Source organism: Phacochoerus africanus, chromosome 3 (genome assembly GCF_016906955.1).
Source record: "Phacochoerus africanus isolate WHEZ1 chromosome 3, ROS_Pafr_v1, whole genome shotgun sequence".
Classification (NCBI taxonomy): Eukaryota; Metazoa; Chordata; class Mammalia; order Artiodactyla; family Suidae; genus Phacochoerus; species Phacochoerus africanus.
Genome location: NC_062546.1, coordinates 137,188,083 through 137,202,346, shown reverse-complemented (window position 1 = coordinate 137,202,346; position 14,264 = coordinate 137,188,083). Strand labels below are relative to the sequence as shown.

At 34.8% G+C, this 14,264-nt stretch overlaps 1 protein-coding gene across 12 annotated transcripts in view; it reads left to right on the top strand.

The window, feature by feature from the left end:
* The window catches only part of LOC125123243 (sodium channel protein type 3 subunit alpha), a 79,442-nt gene extending 72,389 nt beyond the window's left edge, over window positions 1-7,053 (top strand). For all 12 annotated transcript variants that reach the window (XM_047772776.1, XM_047772773.1, XM_047772774.1 and 9 more), the window contains 6 exons: window positions 10-282; window positions 1,262-1,315; window positions 2,134-2,271; window positions 3,296-3,400; window positions 4,653-4,923; window positions 5,426-7,053. In XM_047772776.1, the coding sequence (XP_047628732.1) occupies window positions 10-282; window positions 1,262-1,315; window positions 2,134-2,271; window positions 3,296-3,400; window positions 4,653-4,923; window positions 5,426-6,621 (2,037 nt within the window). In that variant the 3' untranslated portion in view covers window positions 6,622-7,053. The remainder of the gene's footprint in view (window positions 1-9; window positions 283-1,261; window positions 1,316-2,133; window positions 2,272-3,295; window positions 3,401-4,652; window positions 4,924-5,425) is intronic.
* The last annotated feature ends 7,211 nt before the right edge of the window (window positions 7,054-14,264 follow it).

The window sequence follows — 14,264 nt, the reverse complement described above, 5'->3', positions numbered from 1 at the left end:
CTCTTCTAGGTGGTTGTGAACGCTCTTGTTGGAGCAATTCCCTCTATCATGAACGTGCTGTTGGTTTGTCTCATCTTCTGGTTGATCTTTAGCATCATGGGTGTGAATTTGTTTGCTGGAAAGTTCTACCATTGTGTAAACACAACAACGGGTAACATGTTTGAAGTCAGTGAAGTTAACAATTTGAGCGACTGTCAGGCTCTTGGAAAGCAAGCTCGGTGGAAAAACGTGAAAGTAAACTTTGATAATGTTGGTGCTGGCTATCTCGCATTGCTTCAAGTGGTAAGTGCCTACGGTATGAGTTTTGAAAATGTTTGCAAAATGTTTCAAGATCAATTCTCTGAGGTTCTCTGTTTTATGATTAATATCTGACAGCACAAAAGTAGTTGATTGTCACCTATACTCTTAGCTTGACTTGACAATAAATAAGATGTTTTGCAGTGATTTTATAATGTATTTTCCCCAGTGTTCAGCTGTTAGTATGTGTTAATGTGATTTTATATTTATGCTTCCTGGTTTTGTTTTTGTTTTTGTTTTTGCCTTTTATAGAGCCTCTCCTGTGGCATATGGAGGTTCCCACGCTAGGGGTCTAATTGGGGCTGTAGCCACTGGCCTACACCACAGCTCACGGCAACGCCGGATCCTTAACCCAATGAGCAAGGGCAGGGATCGAACCCACAACCTCATGGTTCCTATTCAGATTCGTTAACCACTGCGCCACGACGGGAACTCCCCTGTTTTTCTTATATTAGTTAAATGTATGGATTATTAACCAGATAATTAATTGTACCAACATAAATCTAAGGAGTATGGTTCTACTATGTGTGGAAATGCAAGTTGTATGGTATGGATTTCAAAATGTGTATTATTTAATAATTTTGACTTAACTGAAGGTATAATGACTAATCCATAATTATTTAATGAAAATAATTGAACGTTTTAAACAAACCAGTGGTTTGAATGATAGAGCTTATCTTTTAGAAGAAGATTTAAGACTGAGATCAGAGTATCATCTGGTTAAATTTTAGTGCAGAAAAAATAGAATACTTTCCAAAACCAAAAAGAAAACACATTCCAGATCTGAAATAAAATCTTATTCTATTTCAATTTCATTTTTTCATTCAATTCATTTTAATCTCTTTGTAGAATATGTCATAATATTGTAAAAAAAGTTATTTTTAATAACACTGATTTTCATATGGTAAAATGCACATTCTTGGATTCAGTTTTTATGCAGAATTCAAATATATGTTGTTTACAGGCCACGTTCAAAGGCTGGATGGACATTATGTATGCAGCTGTTGATTCACGAGATGTAAGTATCACTCAACTACTATTTATATCTACTAGTGTTTTCCATAGTGAATGTTTGTGATAAATTAAGGCCCAGAATTTTATATTAGATGCAAACCGAACAATTACAACTGCATGTAGAAATTACCTTATTAAGCCAATCACTTCAATATAAATGATATTTTGATTAATATGTCTATTATATATCCAATATGAAAGGGTATCTAACTGCATAGATTAAGAGCCAGATTGTTCTAGTCAAGGAAACTCTTAAGATTAAGAAAGTTGCTCCGTAGGGAAGTGACTTGTCTCTCATCCCTTGAAAGTATAAACCAGAGTCTGTGAAGCAGCTTCCAAAAATATCACAATGAAAGCAAGCAAGTATCAAGGAAACTCAATTTAGAAAACAGTAATAAAGATAATTCCTTAGAACATATCTGTTTATGCTGAATTTTTCTCTTAGAAGTCGATGTTCTGTTATTAAAGCCGTATCTCCAAGAGCTAGCATTTCCAAACCCAAGTTTAAAATACTGTAAAAAATTAAAGTAAGGTTAATAACAGGTTCAAAATGTTTGTCTTTATACCACTGCTATTTACTCTAAAGAATATGTACAGGTAAGCCACAATGGGAAATAGTTTCAAGAACAATAATAAAAAAAAATTTTAATTTTTCACTATACTAGATCATACTAATTTGAAAAAAGAATTGCTTTTGCAGAACAGTATCTCAGGTCAAGACAAAAATAGCTTTATAGTAAGTAACAACACATCAAAAATTTAACTTAGCTCAAGTATTTATTGTGTTTTAAAATATTATTTAATATTTTCAATATTATTTAGGTTAAACTACAGCCTGTGTATGAAGAAAATCTGTATATGTATTTATACTTTGTCATCTTTATCATCTTTGGGTCATTCTTCACTCTGAATCTATTCATTGGTGTCATCATAGATAACTTCAACCAACAGAAAAAGAAGATAAGTATTCCTCAGCTCTCACATTTTTCCATTCTGAGGTTCTGTCTATTTTACATCCAAATAACCAGGACACTAAGAGTCATGACAAACTTAGATCATTACATCATTTTTATATTCTTTTCCATTCACTATGTGGTCAGTTCAGCTGCAGAGGATTCCAGCTTCTAATTGGTGGCTCTTCTCCAGGTTCATCCTCTGCAGATCTCCTGTAGTGTCTTTCTGACTCAAAAATATGACTATATCTTCAAAACATCCAGTTAGCCTCAATGCTTTATCCTTGCTTACAGAGCCTCTCAGGAATTATCTCCACCCAGTTTTCCAGCCTCATCTTCTCCCCTACTCCTCAGTCACCACCCGCCCCCCATTAACACTATCACTTATTACACACACAGCTACATGGATTTTCTGCCCTTTTCTGAACAAGATACACTCCTCTCCCTCCATGACTTTACATAGGATATTTTTCTTCCTAAAATGCTTTGCCTAGCAAACACTTAATCATCCTTTAAGGAGTAGCTTAAGGGTCCTCCCCTTTATAAAGCCTGTCTCTGAATCTTGGAGTTTATTGTTATCTCTGGAGTGTTTTTCTCTTTTTTTTCTTTTTTGCATACAAACACTGTGTCTTATATAACCATGGAATTCTGATGCTGGATACACCATCTACCCAGTAGGAGTGCTCAAAAATTGTTGAATAAAAGAGTAAAACTGTCAACACTGAAATGAACTAAGATTTTTTTTCTTTCATGAAAATATATTTGAGACCCCTGAGCTTCCTTTTAAATATAATATAATCAAATTAGAATCCTGCATTTATCAGAGTTTTATGTGATTATGGGTTTTACATAATGTTAAAGTACTCAGAGTTTCACATAAATGAAAAAAGCAGGATAAATCTATAAGAAATAGGATAAAATCCATTTAAAAATTGTAAAAAGGGGATTAAAGGAAAGACTCACAAATATTTTTGTAAATGTGCTGTTGTAAAACATGTTGGATTGTAACCAGTTTTATACTATGTATTTACTTTGGAGGTCAAGACATCTTTATGACAGAGGAACAGAAAAAATATTACAATGCAATGAAGAAACTTGGGTCCAAGAAACCTCAAAAACCCATACCTCGGCCTGCAGTAAGAATTACTCATCTTCTTTAACATTCCAAAACCCTATTTCCACATGATGAAGCTGGGCAGTGCTCTGGACCAGAACATATTGGGTGATACCAATATATAAAATGCCCTAATTGTAAAGTTAATAACTGTGTAACACATATGCAACTACTACACTCAATATGAATTACATGGTTCTTAAAAATGAGGCAACGTTCAATAGTTTGTCAGTTGAAAAATCTCCAAGTCAGGGTTCCCAATAACTGCTTCCAAAGCAAGCCTCATGCTCCTGCTGCCACCTACTGCTGCCAACAATGCATGTGGTTCTCACTCCTCTGATCTTGTTAGATGGTACCCTCCTGTCCTTTTAAGTAGATGGAGTTTTCCAGACTTCCCATTTTACACCCTAGCCTCCCTCTATGCTGTTTTTTTCTCTCCATTATTATGACTTGAGAATATTCTTAGAATTTTTAGAAAGGAAAAAGGTGTCATCAGAATAGTTTGTTTTAGCAAATACACCTATAGACAAAAGATTTATTCAGAACGCATACTCTGTAGAGACTCATTATTCCAGAAAGGCATAAAAATAGTGAACTATGTTCACAGAGCTGTATTCTACATCATCTATCCTCTTAAATGCGTAAGGAATAAGGGAATTGAGGCCCAAAGAAGTAATATATTACACCCAAAGTTACAAAGTCTGTAATCACAGAACTGGAACTTGACAAGGTCTCACGAATCCTATAAAGAACTTCATTTTACCATATTTTTAAGAGTAGTTGGAGTGGGTAAGGTGTAACAGGGAGAAGGTAGGGCAGGATACACAAAGGACATAAGCCTGATTTACTGAAGTTCATTTAAACATTATTGTTAGAAAAGGCAGAATTAAATGGAAAATGATAAAATGAATGACTGACATTTTGAGGAATGGAGAGACAGAAATAAAATATAAATCAAAATTCCTGAAGTGTTGATAAATGAATTGGCATATTCATCCATCTAAGTCTGTATATATTAACCTACTTTATAAATCTTTATTTTTAGTTGTCATTATTTTTGTAAAAATTACCACAGTCATTAAAATTAAGCAAAGCCCATGCACATTATCAACCAGTTGGCCACCAATCTATGTCTTATTCAGCTTTGTCTTCCCATAGGACCTAAATAAATGTGAGCAGGTGCACATCCCATTGTGGAAGGACTTCATCTGCAATTTTATTGTATTGTTACTTATGAAATATGCATATTAACTTTCTTCTCCCTCTCTTTCCAGAACAAATTTCAAGGAATGGTCTTTGATTTTGTAACCAGACAAGTTTTTGATATCAGCATCATGATCCTTATCTGCCTCAATATGGTCACCATGATGGTAGAAACTGATGACCAGAGCAAATATATGACTCTGGTTTTGTCCCGGATTAACCTTGTATTCATTATCCTGTTCACTGGAGAATTTGTGCTGAAACTTATCTCCCTCAGATACTACTATTTCACCATAGGCTGGAACATCTTTGATTTTGTGGTGGTGATTCTCTCCATTGTAGGTAAGAACGGTTTATTTACAGAGAAGTGTAGTTGTAGACGAAAAGTCCCCCAAGGCCTGCCACCTGTGTAACATGTAAATAAGATCTGAGAACTATAATGTGCGTAGATATAAAGTTTAACACTCTTGTTCATTTCCTGCTAATTGAAGAGTGTCAGTATTCAAAAATAGAAGATATTTCAGAAATAGTCTTTGTAGCTGGCATATTTCATATGTAAGGATAACTATTCATAGAATTGGGTATATATAATCATAAAAGTCATTCACTATGTGAGATTATTTAATTTGTTGGATTTTCCAAAAGTATATATTGGTCTATGACATTATAGAATCACTGAATAAAACCCTGTAATCTTTAATTGGTAATATTATGGAGTGGATTCAAAAAGTTAGTAACGGTTTATACTCATAACAAATTTGTTGTTTTCATTAATCCTGCAAAGCAAAAACATTCAGATAAACTTAAAATATTCACTGTTTAGCTCTTCCCTATTTTTCCATAGGTATGTTTCTGGCTGAGTTGATAGAGAAATATTTTGTGTCCCCTACCCTGTTCCGAGTGATCCGTCTTGCCAGGATTGGCCGCATCCTGCGTCTGATCAAAGGGGCCAAGGGGATCCGCACGCTGCTCTTTGCTTTGATGATGTCGCTGCCTGCGCTGTTCAACATCGGCCTCCTGCTCTTCCTGGTCATGTTCATCTACGCCATCTTTGGAATGTCCAACTTCGCCTATGTTAAAAAGGAAGCTGGAATTGATGATATGTTCAACTTTGAGACTTTTGGCAACAGCATGATCTGCCTGTTCCAGATCACCACCTCTGCTGGCTGGGATGGACTGCTAGCACCTATTCTTAATAGTGCACCACCTGATTGTGACCCAGACACAATTCACCCTGGCAGCTTGGTTAAGGGAGACTGCGGGAACCCATCTGTTGGGATTTTCTTCTTTGTCAGTTACATCATCATATCATTTCTGGTCGTGGTGAACATGTACATCGCTGTCATCCTCGAGAACTTCAGTGTTGCTACTGAAGAAAGTGCAGAGCCCCTGAGTGAGGATGACTTTGAGATGTTCTATGAGGTGTGGGAGAAGTTTGATCCCGATGCCACCCAGTTCATAGAGTTCTCCAAGCTCTCAGATTTTGCGGCTGCCCTGGATCCTCCTCTCCTCATAGCAAAACCAAACAAAGTCCAGCTCATTGCCATGGATCTGCCTATGGTCAGTGGAGACAGGATCCACTGCCTTGACATTTTATTTGCTTTTACAAAGCGGGTTTTGGGTGAAAGTGGAGAGATGGATGCCCTTCGAATACAGATGGAAGATCGATTCATGGCATCGAACCCCTCCAAAGTCTCCTATGAACCCATTACAACCACTTTGAAACGCAAACAAGAAGAGGTGTCTGCTGCTATCATTCAGCGTAATTTCAGATGTTATCTATTAAAGCAAAGGTTAAAGAAGGTAGTAAGTGAATACAACAAAGAGTCAATCAAAGGGAGGATTGACTTACCTATAAAAGATGACATGATTATTGACAAATTAAATGGGAACTCCACCCCAGAAAAAACAGATGGAAGTTCCTCTACCACCTCTCCTCCTTCCTATGACAGTGTAACAAAGCCAGACAAGGAAAAGTTTGAGAAAGACAAACCAGAAAAAGAAAGCAAAGGGAAAGAGGTCAGGGAAAATCAAAAGTAAAAAGAAACAAAGAATTATCTTTGTGATTAATTGTTTACAGCCTAAGAAGGTAAAGCTTATGTGTCAACTGGACTCCCAGAGGAGGTCTATGCCAAACTGACTGTTTTAACAAATACTCATGGTCAGTGCCTATAACAAGACAGTGACCTCTTCGTCATTACAACTCTGTGAGTCAGGGTATCAACAATGACAAGAGGTTGCTGTTTTCATTACCAGCTGACACTGCTGAGGAGAAACTCAATGGCTACCTAGACTGTAGGGATAGTTGTGCAAAATGATCATTGCAACTACATCAAACACTTTTAGTACAGTACTTGCATCCACTCTATTTTTAACTTCCATATCTGCCATATTTTTACAAAATTTGTTCTAGTGGATTTCCCTGGTCACTAATTCATAGTTTATTCGTAATACTATGTCATTATTTTTGTAAACAAGATTTAAGTTGAGAAAAAGTATATAAAACCCCTGTGTTCCTACTCTACAAGTCTCTCAGATAATCAGACAAAAAGGGTTTTTGTCTTTTTTTTTTTTTGCCCAAAAGATGAAATTCAAGCTCAAAACCAGACAAAAAATTCTAATAACAATTTCAGGTACTTCCATTTTCTAGATGGCTTTATTTTAAAAGTGTTTAGTCTACGTTTGTTTATATCTAAACAGTTATGTGCCTGTAAAGTCTCCTCTAATTTCTAAAGGATTATTTTTATGCAAAGTATTCCATTTCAGCAAGTGCAAATTTTATTCTAAGTTTCAGAGCACTATATTTAATTTTGGTTAAATGCTTTCCAGAAAAGGTAATCTAATAAGTCTGTATCCATATCTAAAGTATTGCTTTAGAATAGTTGTTCCGCTTTCTGCTCCAGTATTGTTTTGCCATCTTCTGCTCTCAGCAAAGCTGACAGTTTATGTCAATTAAACACACCCTCTGCTATGTAAATAGTTATTTTATCCTGTGGTGCATGTTTGGGCACATATCTATATCTATGTCTACATAGATAGATATATTTCCCAATAAACAACTTCTATCAAATCAAATATGTACCACAGTATATGTGTCTTTTGCAAGCTTTCAACAGGGATATATCCTATATCATTCATTAAACATAAATAATAGTTTGAAGACTATCACTAATGCATGTTAATTGCCTATGCTGTTCTATTTTACTCAATTCATTCTTCACAAGTCTTGGTTAAAAAAAGTTACATGTTGGTAGTAGAATTCAGCCAGCTCTATGTCTAGTATGTCAAGCAGAATAGCCTGCAATTATTTTAAAAAGCACCTTTCCTTTTGCATTTTTAACTCAACTTGAGTGTCATATGGTGTCTCTCGAGATTTCAAGGAAACACTCACAGCATACTGCCTATTGTCAAAATCTTATACTTCATATTTTGCTAAAAATATGTCCAAAACTTGTTTAAATATAAATAATGTAAAATATGATCAATTTTATTTGTTGCATTTTGTACATAAGAAAATTATTTTCAGGTTGATGACATGGCAATTTATTTTACTTTATGCTTTTGCTTTTTATTTTTAATCACAACTCCAAACTTTTGAATCCATAAGACTTTTCAATGAATAATTTCCTAAAATAAAAGTTAGACAATGGGTTTTGTGGATTTCTTTGTTATAATATATTTTCTATCATTCCAGTAGGAGATACATTGGTCAAAATTTCAAACCTAGATCATTTTCTACCAACTATGGTTGCCTCAATATAACCCTTTATTCATGGAAGGTTTTTTTTAACTCAACTTTTGTAGTATTTGCTCATGCAGACTAGTCTTATTTTTTTAATTCTTGCTGCACTAAAGCTATCAGAGATATAACTTGGGCTCTGTCCCTTTTAGCCATGAACATAGTGGCAAAGTTGTGCAATTACCTAACATGATATAAAATTTTTTTGCACAAACCAAAAGATTAATGTTAATTTCTTTTACAAAACTATTTACTTGTAGTGTATTGATGAACTGCATGCAGGGAATTGCTATTACTAAAAAGAATGGTGAACTATGTCATTATTGAGCCAAAAGAATAAAAATTTCATTTTTTATTGTATTCAATTTCTTGGCTTCTGTTTTTTTTTATTGTTGAAGTTTAAAACATATATACTTATTATATACATATATACACGTATATGCTTATGAAACCTGCACTTGATCTGATATTTGTATACATAAAAGTTCATATGAATTTTATAACAACCTACTGCATGATCCACCAAGGAGTACTACAGAATAAAGGCCATTAAAAGCAATTTTTGTGAACTTTTGTGTGTGCAAAAGACCAAATCCACATTCTCCAACTTACAGGTTCAATAACAATAACAGTATCCATCTACAATGTTTGTCAATTTCAATTTCCTTGACTATAAAAATTTTAATCTCGACTCCTCTCAATGTAATTAACACCACCTCCAAATTTCTTGGTAGTAAATAAATGTAACATAGTTTGTTACTTAAAATCATGTTATGAATTCTTATTTACACATAAAATATTAATGATGCAGTGATTGAGAATTTATATTAACTTTTTTTTCAGGGTCCCTTGGATTTATGTCAGGTCAAAACTAAATGTTTATTCTCAGTGGAAAATTACAGTTGTAATGCTTGTATTTTTGAAGATGAATTTGATCCAAACATGCATTTCATAATTTCCCCAATGTAAACAGTATAAAGTGACTTAAGTGGAATTCATTGGCTTCTTTTTGTACAAGTCAATTTTTAGATCTTGCCAATACCACAGAGAAATCAAGTATTACTTTGCAAAGTCCATAGCCTTTTTATGCTATTATAAATATAGGATTATATTTCTATTATATAATCATTAGCCAAGCAATGTATTAACTGATACGTATTATATATAAATGATCATATGGTCAGAAGAGTCTTCAGTTGTGAAAAATGATACTTTAAAAAATGTAGCTAGCTAAAGAACATTCTGAAAATGTTCAGAGTACAGAGATGCTAATGCAATTTGATAGATTTTTGAGATAACTACTTTCACCAAAAAAGCCTTCTATTATTAAATTTCATGGTAGAATTTTATCAAAAATAGAATTCATCAAGTTGGACAAAGAAATTTCCATGAAATTAAAGAAACTTAAATCCACCAATAAGTCATACCAAATGGCTTCCCTTTAGTAAAGAAAAAATATTTGTGTGGAAAGAAAAATGGGTATTCTATTTTAAAAACAATGTAGCTAAAAAAAATGGCTACATAAATTTGTGTTTTTACTAATTTTCAAATAACTAGAATACATTAAAATAACCTGAAAATCATTTTTGTGCATTTCAAACTATTCAGTAGTAATTATAAAGGAACTTCTGCTGACCATTTTTGTGGAAATGGAAAGTGTCAAGAGAAGTGGACCAAGAGTTCTGATACTTGCTTTTTAGTTTCAGTTCCAATATAAAATTAGCAGTATAATCCAGGCAAATCAAATTCTGGTCCCTCAGATTCCCCGTCTATTTGAATGGGGATGCTGGATTAGGTATGTTGTCTCTAGTAATACTTTAAAATTTTATGTTCAAAAATCAAGCTGCCTATTCAAATGAGTAATTTCCTTTACACAAGTAATGCTTAATGAAACAAATGTAATTGTCAGTAACCTTTTGAAACATTAATCAGATGATTTTAAATAGGCAGAAACACAACATCTGACCTTGACTTCAGCCCCATTAATGGAGACGTCTCCTTGCCCTCAAAGATTTTACTTGACAAGGCTGAAGGAGGTTTTAAATAACTGGAAAAAAATAGTTATTATTTCTTTTTAGTGATGTTACAGATTTCTACTTCTTATCTTTTTACAGCCACACCTGCAGCATATGGAAGTTTTTGGGCTAAGGGTCAAATCAAAGCTGCAGGCGTACACCATAGCCATGGCAATGAGCTGCATCTGTGACCTGTGCTGCAGTTCACAGAAATGAGGCCAGGTATCAAACCTGCATCCTCAGGGACATTATGTCAGGTTCTTAACCCACTGAGCCACAACAGGAACTCCTGATGTTACAGATTTCAAAAATCTGATATATAACAGAAGAGATTAAAAAAATAAATCATTAGTTATTTGCAAAATATCTCAAACCACAAATGTATTTACTTCTTTGTCATTAACATTTGCCACAAAACTTCAAGAAGCTGGGCTTAAGCCTTGTATTCTGGAGTTCCCGTCATGGCACAAAGGAAAAAAATCCAACTAGGAACAATGAGGTTGCAAGTCTGATCCCTGGCCTCGCTCGGTGGGTTAAGGATCCAGCTTTGCCGTGAGCTGTGGTGTAACTTGCAGACGCTGGGATCCTGCGTTGCTGTGGCTCTGGCATAGGCCGGCAGCAACAGCTCTGATTAGACTCCTAGCCTGGGAACCTCTGTATGCCACAGGTGTGGCCTTAAAAGGACAAAAGACAAAAAAAAAAGTCTTGTATTCCCTTGATCACTATTTTTATTACAACAGAATAATAGATTCACATCATTCTCTTATGTTAGAATAATAACATAAAATGTTTGGTCTTTTTACAGAGAAAGACATTAATGATTTGAGGCATCTAAACTTTTGTTGTAACTGATGCCTTCCTATGCGTCCTTCCATCTACAGTATTTCTCCTCTCCTCTTCTCTCTAGAATCTATGTCCCCAGTAATTCTGCCAGTTGACATACTGAAGTACAGATCTAAAATCTTCTAAATACAACAGCTCCCCATTATTGAGAATCCATTTCCCTTATTACAGAGAAAAAAAAAAAAACTTGCATAAGCTGTCCCTCACATATCCTATTAGTATCATCTATCATTGGTCATCACTCTACAACTCATGCCTCCTCCCCACGGAATTACATAATCTCCCATTACACAATTTTTTGACATCTCTCCTATCTTGGCACATGCTACGGGTTTGCTGAATTGTCCTTCCCCCTCTTTTTTTCCCTGGCAAATTGTTGCTCATCTTTCAAGAACTTTTAGGAAGTTTCTTCAGATTTCCCCAAATCATTTCTCCTCAGACTTCCTAAGGTGCATCTTGGATGATAAGTACCATACAATGCTGTATTCCCTTGTTTGCATTTATCTCCTCTAATAGATTATAGTACACCTAAGGTATGGGATGCATCTCATTAATTTTCTCATACTTCTATCCTTTATCAGCAATGTCTTCAGAGTATGTGACTATCAGTTTTCAGATACATTGCTAGAATTGACTCTTTCCAGAACACACAAAATACTTAAGTACCAAACAATAATACCAGTAATTTTTTCCAGCCCTTACTGAAAATGACTCTCAAATTTATTAGCATCTAAATTCAGATAAACCACTGTCACAAGTAATTGAAAGATACACATCTTAGACATACTGTACATCTTGTAACTACAGTTTACAAGTTATGTCTATTGCCTTATAAAAACTGCTGAAACAAAAAAACTTCATTAATTCTGTCAGTGAAAGAATAGTTGTCTTCAATAAGAAATATGTTCCATGGATATAAACATTGTCAGGTTTTATTTCACTCCCTTAATCATGTATATATTCTTCAATTTAATGACTCATGGGAAAACTATAATTCAAAAAGATACACACACACCCCCATGTTCACTGAAGCACTATTCACAATAGCCAAGACATGGAAACAATCTAAATGTCCATCGACAGATGACTGGATTGGGAAGATGTGGTACATATACATACCACCACTATACTTTAATTTTTAAAATTACACACACACACACACAGAGTAGAACACTACTCATCCATAAAAAGAACAAAATAATGCCAATTGCAGCAACATAGATACAAAGAGAGATTCTCATATTAAGTGAAGTCAGAAAGAGAAAAACAAATACTATATGATGTCACTTATATGTAGACTCTAAAATATGGCACAAATGAACCTATATACAAAACAGAAACAGACTAACAAACATAGAGAACAGACTTGTGCTTGCCAAAGGGGTGGAGAGAGGGAGTGGGATGGACAGGGAGTCTGGAGTTAGTAGGTGCAAACTACTACATTTAGAATGGATAAGCAACGAGGTCCTACTATATAGCAAAGGAAACATAAGGTTTTCTTTTTTTCTTTCTTTCTTCCTTCCTTCCTTCCCTCCCTCCCTCCCTTCTTTCTTTCTTTCCTTTCTTTTTTGTCTTTTTAGGGCTGCACCCACACATATGGAGGTTCCCTGGCTACAGGATATTAATACAAAAAACTGGCTATAGAGTCAATCTGTTAAACAGTGCATCATACTGCTTTATTATCCAGAACAACTGTGCTATACAACTCCAGAGGAAAAATCACACTGTATTCTATAAAAACAGTTCATGCTAGAAAAAATTTTAGAATAGAATACAATGTAACTTTAGCATAGAATACAATGTAACATCAGTGATATCTTTAAAAATGACAGCAATATGTCAATAATTACTAGTAAATACACTGAACTATCCAGTTAAAAGGCAAATTGTCTTTTACAATCTAGTTATTTAAAATAAAGAAACCTGGAGTTGCCGTCGTGGCTCAGTGGTCAACGAACCCAACTAATAACCATGAGGTTGCAAGTTTGATCCGAGGCCTTGCTCGGTAGGTTAAGGATCCAGCATTGCCGTGAGCTGTGGTGTAGGTCACAGATGTGGCTCGGATCTGGCGTTGCTGTGGCTGTGGTGTAGGCCAGCAGCTACAGCTCTGATTTGACCCCTAGCCTGGAAACCTCCACATGCTATGGGTGTGGCCCTCAAAAAGACAAAAGACAATTTAAAAAAATGAAATAAAAATAAATGAACCTAAACACAAAAATACAGAAAGGTTAAAAGTAACAGGATTGGAAAATTATCAGGCTCATTTATATTATTAGAGACAAAAAAAGGTTTAAAACTTTAAGATAATAATTTTCAAATAGATGCACTTATTAAACTTATCTTTAAAATATATACAGCAAAAATTTATTAAATCACAAGAACAAACAGGCGAATCGAACAGGCACATTGAAATATTTTAACATACTTCCTGAATAATTGATAATTCCAGTGGACAGCTTTACCTGTTAGACACATAAAGAACTCAGCAACATTTGCCAAAGATCTCATGGTCTGTTGTTTTTATTCAAGTGCACATGTTGAATTTACTAAAATGCATTAAGCCAAAGGTCAAAAAGGAAGTGTCAAAAACTTCAAAGAACTGGTGTCACACCATGTTTTCTGTTTTGGATACAACCAAATTAAGAATCTAACTTTTGGGAATATATTTGAAGGCTTAAAAATGAACTTACAGTTTATGCTCCTGGAAATGGTGAGGTAGATAATATTAGATAAATGTTCTGATAAATAAAAACTGTAGACTTTGAACAAAATTCAATTATCTTTTGGTATATGGAATCACATCCAAAAGCCAGAAAACTAGAAAAAGGAAATGGCACTGGATGAGTTGCCTGTTTATTAAAGTCTTTGTCTGAGGTCAGGATTCAGTCAGCACTAAGCTGAAAATCAGATAGAAATTTACAGTCTTTAGTTCCCCCTATGGCTCAACAGGATCAGTGGTGTCTTGGAAGCACTGAGACACACGTTCGATTCCACATTCTGTGGAGTGGGTTAAGGATCTAGCATCACCACAGCTGTGGCTTAGGTCACAACTACAGCTCAGATCTGATCCTTGGCCCAGGAACTCC